General features: G+C 44.1%; 3 gene segments (V, D, J or C); 1 reads left to right on the top strand and 2 right to left on the bottom strand.

The window, feature by feature from the left end:
• Positions 1-619: 619 nt before the first annotated feature.
• Positions 620-2,101, bottom strand: LOC133609303 (T cell receptor alpha variable 38-1-like). The segment is given in 2 exon segments: positions 620-1,971; positions 2,039-2,101. Coding segments are annotated over 2 exon segments (396 nt in total).
• A 3,453-nt stretch (positions 2,102-5,554) lies between these two features.
• On the bottom strand, positions 5,555-6,062 carry LOC133620106 (T cell receptor alpha variable 38-1-like). The segment is given in 2 exon segments: positions 5,555-5,949; positions 6,017-6,062. Coding segments are annotated over 2 exon segments (396 nt in total).
• On the top strand, positions 6,061-11,393 carry LOC140679582 (T cell receptor alpha variable 38-1-like). The segment is given in 3 exon segments: positions 6,061-6,133; positions 10,857-10,976; positions 11,044-11,393. Coding segments are annotated over 3 exon segments (543 nt in total).
• The last annotated feature ends 2,073 nt before the right edge of the window (positions 11,394-13,466 follow it).

Genomic DNA, 13,466 nt, shown 5'->3' with positions numbered 1-13,466 from the left:
TACATCCTCTACAGTGCTCTCTCACACACCTCCATCCTCTGTGCCCAACTGTCTCCTCCATGTCTGAAACCACAGCTGGTTTATCTAGTAAGTTAACTGCAAAACACCCTTTATAATTGCTCATTGTACTGCAGAACATTCTGAGATTAATAATTATGCCCAACAGTGCAATTTAATGACCTTATAGGTCCTTCTTTTTTAGTCATTGTCTTTCTTTGGTCACTTCCTCAGCAACTTCCACCACAACGTCCCCTTCACACCATGGAGCATCATCAGCTCCGCCAGTTGACCCAGCTGAGTGGCCTTCTTTCCTCTCAGATTCAGACAGGACTGAGCAGGTGATCAGAGGACCACTGTCTATTAAGGAGAACTTTTCATTCCCCAAACGGCATGATGGCCGAAGTTTTCATTATCATTATACCTACAGACAGCTTTTCAATGGGGAAAAAGTCAAGCGTAGCTGGCTGACTTATTCAAGAAGTAAAGATGCAGTCTATTGCCTTTGCTGCAAATTATTTTCCAAAAAGTCCTTAAAAGTGGCAGCCGAGGGACAGCGGGATTGGGTCAACATAGGTGCACTGCTGAAACAGCATGAAAACACTGAAGATCATTGTAGCAACATGGTGAAATGGAAGGAATTTGCCTTGCGTCTTTCAAAGGGGAAAACTATTGATGAATTTAACTTCAGTAGACTGCGCTCTCTTTGTACAAAGTAAACATTAAATATGAACAATTAACTAAAAATATAAACTAGTAATTAAAGACTAATATGTACAAGACTGATGAGACAAGATGACACTTTTACTGTAAATACAAAGCTTTATCACTTGGACTGTTCAACCCCAGGCCACTCTTGTAGCTGAATGTTTTCTACATTTTAAGATTAGGAACCATATGTGGCACTCTGGACATCATTCGTTCATTCATTGGTATTATTTATGTTCTTAACTGGGCCACCCCCATATCTTTATAAATGGCATGTCATTTGTAAAGACATGCCAGGCTGACAATAGGATAATGTAAACAACACTGCCAGAGCCGCAATGAGTTTATAGTAGGTGTGTGAATGATCAACAATCAATATTATTGGCAGAAATAGAGGGCCCCAAAATCAAATTTGGCTTAGGGCCCCATGGAGGCTTGGGCCGGCACTGAGCGGTACGTTAGCAGGACGTGATGTCATTTAAAACACAACAAATTGCCACAGAAAAATGGAGGTAATAGGTTTAAGAAAGATGTACCCGGACTGATGATAGGTATAGCAGAGACAGACCTGCGAAGGTGATTTACTCTAATGTACAGATCATTGGCACCCAGAGAGTTTCTTTTTCAAGGGCAGTTTCAGTTTCACAAATTCCTCAATAAATTCACTACAACGTCTTCGTGGACTGATTGAGTCTGTTTAGCTGATGGAGAACTAGCTTCCACAGTCTATTATGATGACTTCTGTTGTGTTTAATCAGCCCTTTACTGCCGTGCTACTAACACGGTTTGGAAACAATTAAGGTATGTAAATAAAAAAGATCTCCAGGTTGCCACGCCTGTGATGTCCTGACAAGGACAAAAGCTGTGAAAACGTCCTCAGAACCAGCTCTCAAACAGCCACAGTGGGATGAGGAGCCTACAGAGGTTTTTGTGCTGGTGCAGCAAAGATGTCAGTCATTGTGGGCTGGATGGCGCAGTAGAAGACAGCAGAGTCGCTCAGCTGCACGTCTTGGATCTTCAGAGGAGCTCGCTTGGCGGTGTCATTGATGCTGCAGCTGAACCTCTTTTCAAAGCTGTTTTCAATCTTGTCCTGACCGAATATTAAGAGGCTCAGGATTAACTTTGGTGCCGTCTGCCCATCCTGTTTGTACCAGAAGATGTAGTCGTTGCCTCCAGAGTTTTCATAGCTGCAGTCCAGCGTCCCCAAGTCGCCTTTCATGGCGTACACATTCTCTGCTGGCTGGTGCACCGTCTGGCTGCCACATCCTGTCAGAGGACAACAAATGTGGTCAAACATCATATAACCTGACATGCTCACCTCAAATGACCTTACCGAGGCTCCAGGCAGCCATCAGCACACACACCAATGCACGCTTCATGTTTGCACTCCTGGGCTCCGTGCACGTTGACTTGGTGGCTGAGAAGGCGGGGCCTAATCCCAAAGAGGGAGGCACTTCACAACACATCACATACATAGGCGTAGTACCGGGGGTGGAAGTGCCCCTTCAATATTTAATTATTGTAGAAAGACGCATTTGTCCCACACAAAAAATATACCGCAGGTACACATGGTTTTATTTTGAAAGCGCAACACATCATCATGTGACTGACAGGCTCCTTACCTCACAGCAGAGGGAGAGAAACGAAAGAGAGCAGGCTGTGAGGGCGACACTAAGCAGACGGTCTGGAACAATCTGTTGGGAACATTTCCATGAATATTGAATGTTTATAATGTCTTGCTGTTTGTCTATTTTCATATTTAGAAACCATGTCCTTTGAGTTTAGTCATCTTTATCCTGGCATGGTCACTCATACATAATTTAATTGCTAACTTCGTCGAACAGTGTTCCTAATCAGAATAATTTTATTGTCATCTTACAAATGTGCAATGAAATTTTGCAAACTCCACTTGCTTTTTTGTGGAAAAAGATTAAAAGGATTAACTTACGTCAACACTAGCTAAAATGTTTTGTCATTCCCTTCCAGCTAGCAAAATGTCACCACCAAAAAGAATGAAAAAGCAGCTCGAGCTCTATTTAAAAAAGAGTATCGTGGGTGTGAGTAACGGTTACACTACAACACAAAGTATGTATATTTCTGGGGGTACGCTCTGGGCCTGCCTGTCAGGCGGGGGTCGACGCCTCAGGCTACTGCATCCGAACTGCGTGTCTGGAGCTCCTGGGTCCCACCATCCATCCCTTCCGGGTGTCCGTCTTGGTTGGGGCCTGCTGGGTCTAGTCCCTGCGTCTGTTGTGGTAGCTTGGTGCTGCAAGGTATTCCGAGGTGCTGCGAGTCGGCCAGTTGCTGGGGTAGTGACCTTGTGTGTCAGCATGTCTGTGATCTTCTATTAATTCTTTTTAAAAAAAAATTTATTTATTTATTTTTTAAATATATTTTAATAATATTATTTTTTAATTTTCCCCTCCCTCAGGAGGGGGGGGCTCGGCGGGCGGTTGCTGGTTGTTCCATCTCCATCGTTGGGGTCCCTGCAAGTGGGGTGGGTGGTTCCCGTGGCCCTGTGCCGGGTGGTCCTGCGGCGGCCGATTTGGGTGGGGTGGCCAGGGGCTGGCCTCGCCGCGCTCTCCGGGGGTGGGGGGTGGGCTCGTGGGGGCCCCGTTGCCGGTGGGGCAGGGGCGGTCTTCCCGTCCGGTTGCGGGGTGTCTCTGGGTCCCTCGGGCGGGGCGTCTCGCCTTTCTGCCCGTGTGGGGTGTGGTCTCTCGCTGGCTTGGGGTCTGGCTGTCCCCTGCTTTTCTCGTGCCCTTTCCTCTGCCGGGTGCGTCTGTCTGCGGCCTGCTGCTAGCCCTTGTGGGCGGTGCGGTGGGCCGGGCTCTGGGGTTCCTGTCGCTGGCCGGCTTGGCTGCGTGGGGGCGGTGGTCCCTGGTTCCCTGGGCACCACGCCTACTTTTTGTGGGTTGGGGTCTCAGGGGGGGCTGGGGCCGTGCTCTGGCTCCCACGCACTCTGGGAGTCGAATATATTGTACATACAAATTCACATATGCTCACATACATACATACATAGGTACCTACGCTCCCACATACATACACATATACAGTGCATATTTACATACTTAAAGTTCGTACACCCACACGCACATTCAATATACAAACATACACATACACATACTGTACATAAACACTCACTGTACAAACACATATACACATTCTGTACATATACATTCACTGTACAAACATACTGTATACACATTCTGTACATATACATTCACTGTACAAACATACTGTATACACATTCTGTACATATACAAGTACATATGCATACTTACACTCATGCACATAATCACGTTTCATCAAACATATATTAACGTTGTTGCCCTAGGGTAAACTGGGTATAACACATGGCACACGGACAAAGCTTAACCTATTGTTACTATAACAATCTACAAGGCTAATGTAGGTTGCTTCTCTTTCTCCCCCTCCATTTTTCTGCATTCTTTCGTATCTCAAGTTATCATTACGTATATGTATTGTTGCATTTGAACAACTGTATTGTTGATAATAAAGGTAAAGTATTGGTATTGTTCATTATCAATAGTGCTATTTCTATTGGTATTTGAATTGCTCCATTTGTAGTGTAATAATGCTCATTGTCATTTCTGTATTATATTTTATTTTCGCTAACTGCTTATGTGCTATTACTTTTACCATCATATTTGTACATGTCGTATTTGCTGATGTTGCTCTATTGTTGTTGTTGTTGTTGTTGTTTGCTGTTGTTGTTTTAGTCTCTCTGTCTAATCCCCCTCTTGTCCCCACAATTTTCCCCTCTGTCTTACAAATAAGGCAACAAGAGAAGTATCCTAAACTTCTCTTTTGTAAAGTAAATCTGAACAACCGATATGGGCATCTACATCAACTATATGATTTGCCTGAGAAGCTGGACAGGACAAAAAAAAACAAAAAAAAAACAAAACAAAAAAAACACTACAACACAAAGACAGCACCTAATTTAACTCGACCATTAATCAACATGTTTGACATTGTTAGATAATATGTGCGATTAGCTCTTAAAGGGAAACTGCTTTTTTAAAATTATTTTATTTTGTGCATTATGAAAGACCTGACAGATGTTATTTTTTAAAATGCAGTCCAAATATAAAATAAATGTAAACAAAAGTCAGCTTACAGCGGAGCCAATAGGAGCTCCATTATTCCGCCCATAAAATTGGATAAATAACCATTTGAAAAGCGCGAACAATACTCAAGTTACTATTTGTGGCTTGAATATTAACCAAGTATTAGTGATATTGTTATTATGAGTGCTAAAGCAGACAAACTATTTATAGCGGCGCTGTGATCACTTACTTGTGTCCCTACGTTTACATCATCGAGTGGTCTGCTGTTTCCTCGCTTCCCTGCTCCCTGTAAGTTGTTGGACAAGTTTGCTCACTGCAGGTATTGCAGGTTGAAAATGTACTTCCTTGTTTTGAATGCGTGAACCAGGAATAAGCGCCCATAGCGTTTTTGCTCGAAAAGATTCTTCATTTATCACTCCAAGCAACGTTTGTAAGTTTCACAGTTTAACTGAAACAGTTCTTACTTATTGAACCGTCCCACGTATGATGTCTGTAGAAGTGTTTTCATGCTTATTTATATGTGCTATCGTAATGTAATGATTGGCCAAATTGTGCGGCAAAACTGGGGAGATGGACAAAGTTAAGGGGCACGCATACTGGTTGATTTTGCGTGAATTGGCAACATCGCAAAATCTTTGAGGGACTGATGTACAAATTAACGGTTAAGCCCAACAAACTTTTGGAGTCTGGTGAGAAGCAAAAAACAGCTCTAGTGTGCTACGCCTGTGATGTCCTGACAAGGACAAAAGCTGTGAAAACGTCCTCAGAACCAGCTCTCAAACAGCCACAGTGGGATGAGGAGCCTACAGAGGTTTTTGTGCGGGTGCAGCAGAGATGTCAGTCATTGTGGGCTGGATGGCGCAGTAGAAGACAGCAGAGTCGCTCAGCTGCACGTCTTCAATCTTCAGAGGAGCTCGCTTGGCGGTGTCATTGATGCTGCAGCTCAACCTCTTTTCAAAGATGCTCTCAGTGTTGCCCTGACTCTTCATGGTGAGGCTCAGGATGAACTTTGGTGCCGCCTGCCCGTCCTGTTTGTACCAGAAGATGTAGTCGTTGCTTCCAGAGTTCTCATAGCTGCAGTCCAGCGTAATTGAGTCGCCTTTCATGGCGTACACATTCTCAGCTGGTTGGTGCACCGTCTGGCTGCCACATCCTGTCAGAGGACAACAAATGTGGTCAAACATCATATAACCTGACATGCTCACCTCAAATTACCTTACCAAGGCTCCAGGCAGCCATCAGCACACACACCAATGCACGCTTCATGTTTGTACTCCTGGGCTTTGTGCACGCTGACTTGGTGGCTGAGGAGGCGGGGTCTAATCCCAAAGAGGGAGGCACTTCACCAACACATCACATACATAGGTGTAGTACTGGGGGAAACGTGCCTCTTCAATACTTCATTATTGGAGAAAGACACATTTGTCCCCAAAAAATATACCGCAGAGGTATGCATGATTTTGTTTTGAAAGTGCAACACATCTCCCCCTGCCTCACAGCAGGGGGAGAGAACCAAAAGAGAGCAGGCTGTGAGGGTGACACTAAGCAGACGGTCTGGAACGAACTGTTGGGAACATTGCCATGAATATTACATGTTTATAATGTCTTGCCGTTTGTTTATTTTCATATGTAGAAACCATGTCCTTTGAGTTTAGTTATCTTAATCCTGGCATGGTCACTCGTTTCACAAATTCCTCAATAAATTCAATAAAACGTCACTGTGGACTTATTGAGTCTTTTTAGCTGATGGAGAGCTCGGTTCCACAGCTGGTGGGTCCATGACGATGACTTCTGCTGTGTTTGATCAGCCGTTTACTGCCGTGTTACAGACACCGTTTGGAAACAATTAAGGTATGTAAATAAACATTTACAAAATATTTCTGGGTAAATAAGTCAATTCATATCATATATATCTGTGGCTCATAGTCCGGTGCAAGCCAATATATGGAAACATTTATTTTTCTCCTAAAATTATGTGGGTGCAACTTATATCCTGGTGCGCTCCATAGCCCGGAAAATGGTCATTTTGGTTTCAGCTCACCATGGCCCAGCTCCAAAAGTACCTGTTGGATGAACTGGAAATGTTTACTTCATGGACGTTGGAGAGTTGAGATGCAGTCCAAAGAGAATGCAGGTCTTGAATGTTGTCCATCACAATTTCTCCCTAAATGATGATTCTCAGTGTGGCTGGGCTGAGATGCAGTGAGGATGAGGGCACAGCACCTTCATGTTAAACCAGGAGGATCCCAATGTCAAGGTTAGACTTGCCGAGTTGGTGCTTTTTGAAACACTCGTAGCAAAATGTCTTTAAAAAATACAAGTATTATCAAGATAATACTTAAATGGGAAACACAAATGTTAAAAGTGTATCAAACAAACCTTTAATGAAGTGGCCACTGCAAACTCCTGCATACTTCGACTCTGCTCCTTTGGACTGGAGTGCGTGCTACTTTTATCGTGGTCATTTAGTAAAATCTTGCAGTCTTTTTAAATTTTTAATGATCTTTTAAGAAACTTTAAAGAAACTTTCATCCCTTTTGCAGTTTAAACAGTTCGTATAGCCGAAAACAACGCAAGCATGGGGGGGGGGGGGGGGGGGGTCTCGGGTCCTGCCGACTCTAGTCGCCCCCCCTGGAACAGAAGACAGGGAGGGGTGGGAGGGAGCCAGAGAACCAGTCTGTGCAGCACACAAGCCGCAGAGCTTATCCATCATAGAGACCAAGCGGGTACACTTCTCCTCGGCGGCTTTCTACCGAGCAGCCATTTGTTGCCTCCAGACAGCCCACCAAATCTCTTGGGGTTCGTATTTGGCTGGATGATTCTGTCAGGGTCTGTTGGTCTTGAACCTCAAGATGCTTAAGGAACTTTTTAACTACCTCAGCAACCTTAGCCCCAGAAATAGGAGAGCCCACCACAGACTCGCCAGACACTGCTTCCTCATAGGAAGACGTGTAGGTGGGATTGAGGAGGTCTTTGAAAAATTCCCTCCACCGATCCACAACATTCTCAGTCGAGGTCAGCAGCACACCATCCTCACCATGTTGACAGTGCACTGCTTCCCCCTCCTGAGGCGGTGGATGGTGGTCCTGAATCGCTTCAAAGTCGTCCGAAAGTCCTTTTCCATGGCTTCCTTGAACTCCCCCCATGTCTGAGTTTTTGCCTCCGCGACTGCCGAAGCCGAACACCGCTTGGCCTGTCGGTACCTGTCCGCTGCCTCCGGAGTCCCATGAGCGAAAATGACCCAATAAAACTCTTTCTTAAACTTGAGGACATCCCTCACCACTGGTGTCCACCAGCGGGTTCTAGGATTACTGCCACGACAGGCACCAACCACCTTGCGGCCACAGCTCCGATCGGCCGCCTCGACAATAGAGGTACGTAACATGGTCCACTCGGACTAAATATCCAGCGTCTCCCTTGTGACATGTTCAAAGGTCTTCCGGAGGTGGGAATTGAAACTGTCTCTGACAGGAGACTCTGCTAAACGTTCCCAGGAGACACTCACAATGCGTTTGGGCCTTCCAGCTCTGTCCAGCATCCTCCCCCACTATCGTAGCCAACTCACCAACAGGTGGTGATCGGTAGAAAGCTCCGCCCCTCAGTTCACACGAGTGTCCAAAACATGTGACCGCAAATCCGATGACACAACTACAAAGTCATGGAGCTGTGGCCTAGGGTGTCTTGGTGCCAAGTGTACATATGGACATCCTTATGTTTGAACATTGTGTTCGTTATAGACAATCTGTGACGAGCACAAAAGTTCAATAACAAAACACCAGATTCTTCCCAATCACGCCTCTACAGGTTTCACTGTTGTTGCAAATATGAGTGTTGAATTCATCCAGCAGAACAAGGGAATCACCATTAGGGAGCACTCTCCAGTACTCCATCGAGGGAATCCAAAAAGGGTGGGTACTCTGTGCTGCTCTTTGGAACGTAAGCAACACATTTTGTCGATAGTATTTTTGTATTTCATAGTAATTGAATTTACTCGGCTCTGGAGGCTTAAAGAGTATTTCAAAATAAAAGCTTTATTTGGAATCACCTCTCTGCATCTGAGTCCCTTCCTCCGTCCAAGCCTGACAAATTGGAACCACTTTCGAAAGAACTGGTTCCAGAGCACTTACTGTGCGTCAAATTGAGTCTGACTACTTCTCGCCAGAACTTCTCCACCTCGTGCACTAGCTCAGGCTCCTTCCCCCCCAGCAAGGTGACATTCTTCGTCCCAAGAGCTAGCTTATGTAGCCGAGTATCGGACCACAGAGTGCCCTGCCTTCGCCTGCCGCCCAGCTCACACTGCACCCGACCATGGGCTTGATGGCGCCCCACCTCCGGGCCTGGCTCCAGAGGGGGGCCCCGGTGACCCGCATCCGGGCGAGGGAAATATGGGTCCTCATTCTTTCTTTTTCAAAAAGGTCTTCGCGCTGCACTTAGTCTGATCCCTCACCTAGGACCTGTTTGTCTTGGGAGACCCTACCAGGGTGCATAGAAGTCCCCGGACAACATAGCTCTGAGGATCATTGGGACAAGCAAATTCCTCTACCACGATAAAGTGTTGATGTTACTAAATCATTTTAATCTTTTTCCACAAGAAACGAGTGGAGTTTTCAAAATTTTATTGCACATTTGTATGATGACAATAAAGATTATTCTGATTAGGAACACTGTTCGACAAAGTTAGCAATCAAATTATAGACAAGTGACCATGCCAGGATTAAGGTGACTTAATTTAAAGGACATGGTTTCTAAATATGAATATAAACAAATAGCAAAACATGATAAACATACAATATTCATGGCAATGTTCCCAACAGATTGTTCCAGCCCGTCCGCAAAAAGGATGAAAGTTTCTTCAGAGTTTCTCGAGAGGTAATTAAAAATAAAAAAAGACTGCAAGATTTTACAAAATGACGACGAAAAAAGTAGCACGCACTCCAGGAGCAGAGTCGAAGTATGCAGGAATTTGCAGTGACCACTTCATTAAAGGTTTGTTTGATACACTTTTAACATTTGTGTTACCCATTTAAGTATTATCTTGATAATACTTGTAGTTTTTTAAAGACATTTAAAAATCCTCACTGCATCTCAGCCCAGCCACACTGAGAATCATCATTTAGGGAGAAGTTGTGATGGACAACATTCAAGACCTGCCAACTGTGTGCATTCTCTTTGGACGGCATCTCAACTCCTCAACGTCCATGAAGTTAAACAATTTCCAGTTCATCCAACAGGTACTTTTGGAGCTGGGCCATGGTGAACTGAAACCAAAATGAACATTTTCCGGACTATGGAGTGCACCAGGATATAAGCCGCACCCACAAAATTTTAGGAGAAAAATATATTTTTCCATATATTGGCTCGCACCGGACTATGAGCCGCAGATATATACGTAATGAATTGACTTATTTTCACAGAAATATTTTTTAAATGTTTATTTACATACCTTAATTGTTTCCAAACGGTGTCTCTAACACGGCAGTAAACGGCTAATCAAACACAACAGAAGTCATCGTCATGGACCCACCAGCCGTGGAACCTCGCTCTCCATCAGCTAAAAAGACTCAATCAGTCCACAGTGACGTTTTTGTGAATTTATTGAGGAATGATAAAACACAACAATGTCATTGCACATTTACATGATGCCAATGAAAATTATTCTGATTAGGAACACTGTTCGACAAAGTTAGCAATTAAATTATGTACGAGTGACCATGCCAGAATTAAGATGACTAAACTCAAAGGACGTGGTTTCTAAATATGAAAATAGACAAACGTCAAGACATTATAAACATGCAATATTCATGGCAATGTTCCCAACAGTTTGTTCCAGACCGTCTGCTTCGTGTCGCCCTCACAGCCTGCTCTCTTTTGGTTCCCTCCCCCTGCTGTGAGGTAAGGGGCCTGTCAGTCACATGATGATGTGTTGCACTTTCAAAACAAAATCATGTATACCTCTGCGGTATATTTTTGGGGGACAAATGTGTCTTTCTCCAATAATGAAATATTGAAGAGGCACGTTTCCCCCAGTACTACACCTATGTATGTGATGTGTTTGTGAAGTGCCGCGCTCTTTGGGATTAGGCCCCGCCTCCTCAGCCACCAAGTCAGCGTGCACAGAGCCCAGGAGTGCAAACATGAAGCGTGCATTAGTGTGTGTGCTGATGGCTGCCTGGAGCCTCGGTAAGGTCATTTGAGGTGAGCATGTCAGGTTATATGATGTTTGACCACATTTGTTATCCTCTGACAGAATGTAGCAGCCAGACGGTGCACCAGCCAGCAGAGAATGTGTACGCCATGAAAGGCGACTCAGTTACGCTGGACTGCAGCTATGAAGATTCTGGAAGCAACGACTACATCTTCTGGTACAAACAGGACGGGCAGGCGGCACCAAAGTTCATCCTGAGCCTCTCCATAAGGAGTCAGGGCAAGACTGAGAGCAGCTTTGAAAAGAGGTTCAGCTGCAGCATCAACGACACCGCCAAGCGAGCTCCTCTGAAGATCCAAGACGTGCAGCTGAGCGACTCTGCAGTCTTCTACTGCGCCATCCAGACCACAATGACTGACATCACTGCTGCACCCGCACAAAAACCTCTGTAGGCTCCTCATCCCACTGTGGCTGTTTGAGAGCTGGTTCTGAGGAGGTTTTCACAGCTTTTGTCCTTGTCAGGAAATCACGAGGGTGGCGAACTGGAGATGTTTTTTATTTACATACCTTATATTCCAGACCGTGTCTCTAACACGGCAGTAAACAGCTGATAAAACACAACAGAAGTCATCGTCATGAACCCACTAGCTGCAGAAGTTAGGTCTCCATCAGCTTAACAGACTCAATCAGTCCACGGTGGTGTTTTAGTGAATTTATTGAGGAATTTGTGAAACTGAAACAATGCAAATAGGATGCCACTGTAAGTTAATAACACTAACACAAACACCTGTAAATGTGTAGGCATACTAGCTAATGCTAACAACGCTAGATTCATTACATTACGTATGAATAAGCATGAAAACACTTCTACAGACATCACACGTGGGACGGTTCAAAAAGTAAGAATTGTTTCAGTTAAACTGTCAAACTTACAAATGTTGCTTGGAGTGATAAATATACGTGCCAACCTTGAGACCTCCGATTTTGGGAGGTGAGGGGGGGGGGGGGGCGTGGGTGGGGGCATGGTTAAGAGGGGAGGAGTATATTTACAGCTAGAATTCACCAAGTCAAGTTTTTCATATATATATATATATATATATATATATATATATATATATATATAAAAGAAATACTTGATTTTCAGTGAATTCTAGCTATTTATATATATATTTTATTATATATATATATAAATAAGAGAAATACTTGAATTTCAGTGTTCATTTATTTACACATATACACACACATAACACTCATCTACTCATTGTTGAGTTAAGGGTTGAATTGTCCTTCCTTGTTCTATTCTCTGTCACTATTTTTCTAACCAAGCTGAACACCCTCTCTGATGATGCATTCTGCTTCATCTCCTTCTTGTGTGCGCAGTTGTGCACTGCACTCTCTAAAAGCTGTAGATGTTATTGTCACATATGCATGCACAGTAGATGGCAGTATTGTCCTGTTTAAGAGTGTCACAACATTGCTGTTTACGGCAGACGAACTGCTTTACGGTAGACGAAAACGTGACTGCTGTTGTTGTGTGTTGTTGCCGCGCTGGGAGGACGTTAATGAAACTGCCTAACAATAAACCCACATAAGAAACCAAGAATTCGCCCTCGATCATTCTACAGTTATAATGGGATTGGGCAGGCACGCTGTTTGTATTGTGGGAAAGCGGACGTGAAAACAGGCTGTCGACACGTCACTCAGGTCCGCATGGAGCTGGAGGAGGCGTGGCCTCCAGCTCCGCCTGAATTTCGGGAGATTTTTGGGAGAAGATTTGTCCCGGGAGGTTTTCGGGAGAGGCGCTGAATTTCGGGAGTCTCCCGGAAAATCCGGGAGTGTTGGCAAGTATGGTGATAAATGAAAAATCCTTTCGAGCAAAAATGCTATGAACGCTTATTCCCGGTTTACAGAATCAAAACAGGAAGTATAATTTCAACCCTCAATACCTGCTGTGAGCAAACTTGTCCAAAAGATGGCGCCATAAGACAATTATTATTTCAGCCATCTACTTTCCAGGTGAGAGGCAGGATTTATGATCTACAATAAACTTACAGGGAGCAGGGAAGCGAGGAAACAGCAGACCACTCGATGGCGTAAACATGGGGACATAAGGAAGTGATCACAGCGCCACTATAAATAGTGTGTCTTCGTTAACGCTCATAATAACAATATCACTAATACTTGGTTTATATTCAAGTCCTGAAATGTAACTTAAGTATTGTTGGCGCTTTTCGAATGGTTATTTATCCAATGTTATGGGCGGAATAATGGAGTTCCTATTGGCTTTGCTGTGAGCTGACTTTTATTTACTTTTATTTTATATTTGGACTGCATTAAAAAAAATCCTTCCGTTGTCATGTCTTTCATAATAATTGTGAACGATAGGCAAAACTCCCCAAAAAGTGCACTTCCCCTTTAAGACAAAATTGCACATAGTATCTAACAATGTTATACATGTTCATTAATGGTCGAGTATAATTAGGTGTTGTCTTTGTGTTGTAGTGTAACCGTTACCCACACTCACA

The sequence above is a fragment of the Nerophis lumbriciformis genome, linkage group LG02, assembly GCF_033978685.3.
Source record: "Nerophis lumbriciformis linkage group LG02, RoL_Nlum_v2.1, whole genome shotgun sequence".
Classification (NCBI taxonomy): domain Eukaryota; kingdom Metazoa; phylum Chordata; class Actinopteri; order Syngnathiformes; family Syngnathidae; genus Nerophis; species Nerophis lumbriciformis.
This window is presented reverse-complemented; position numbering and strand designations above follow the sequence as displayed.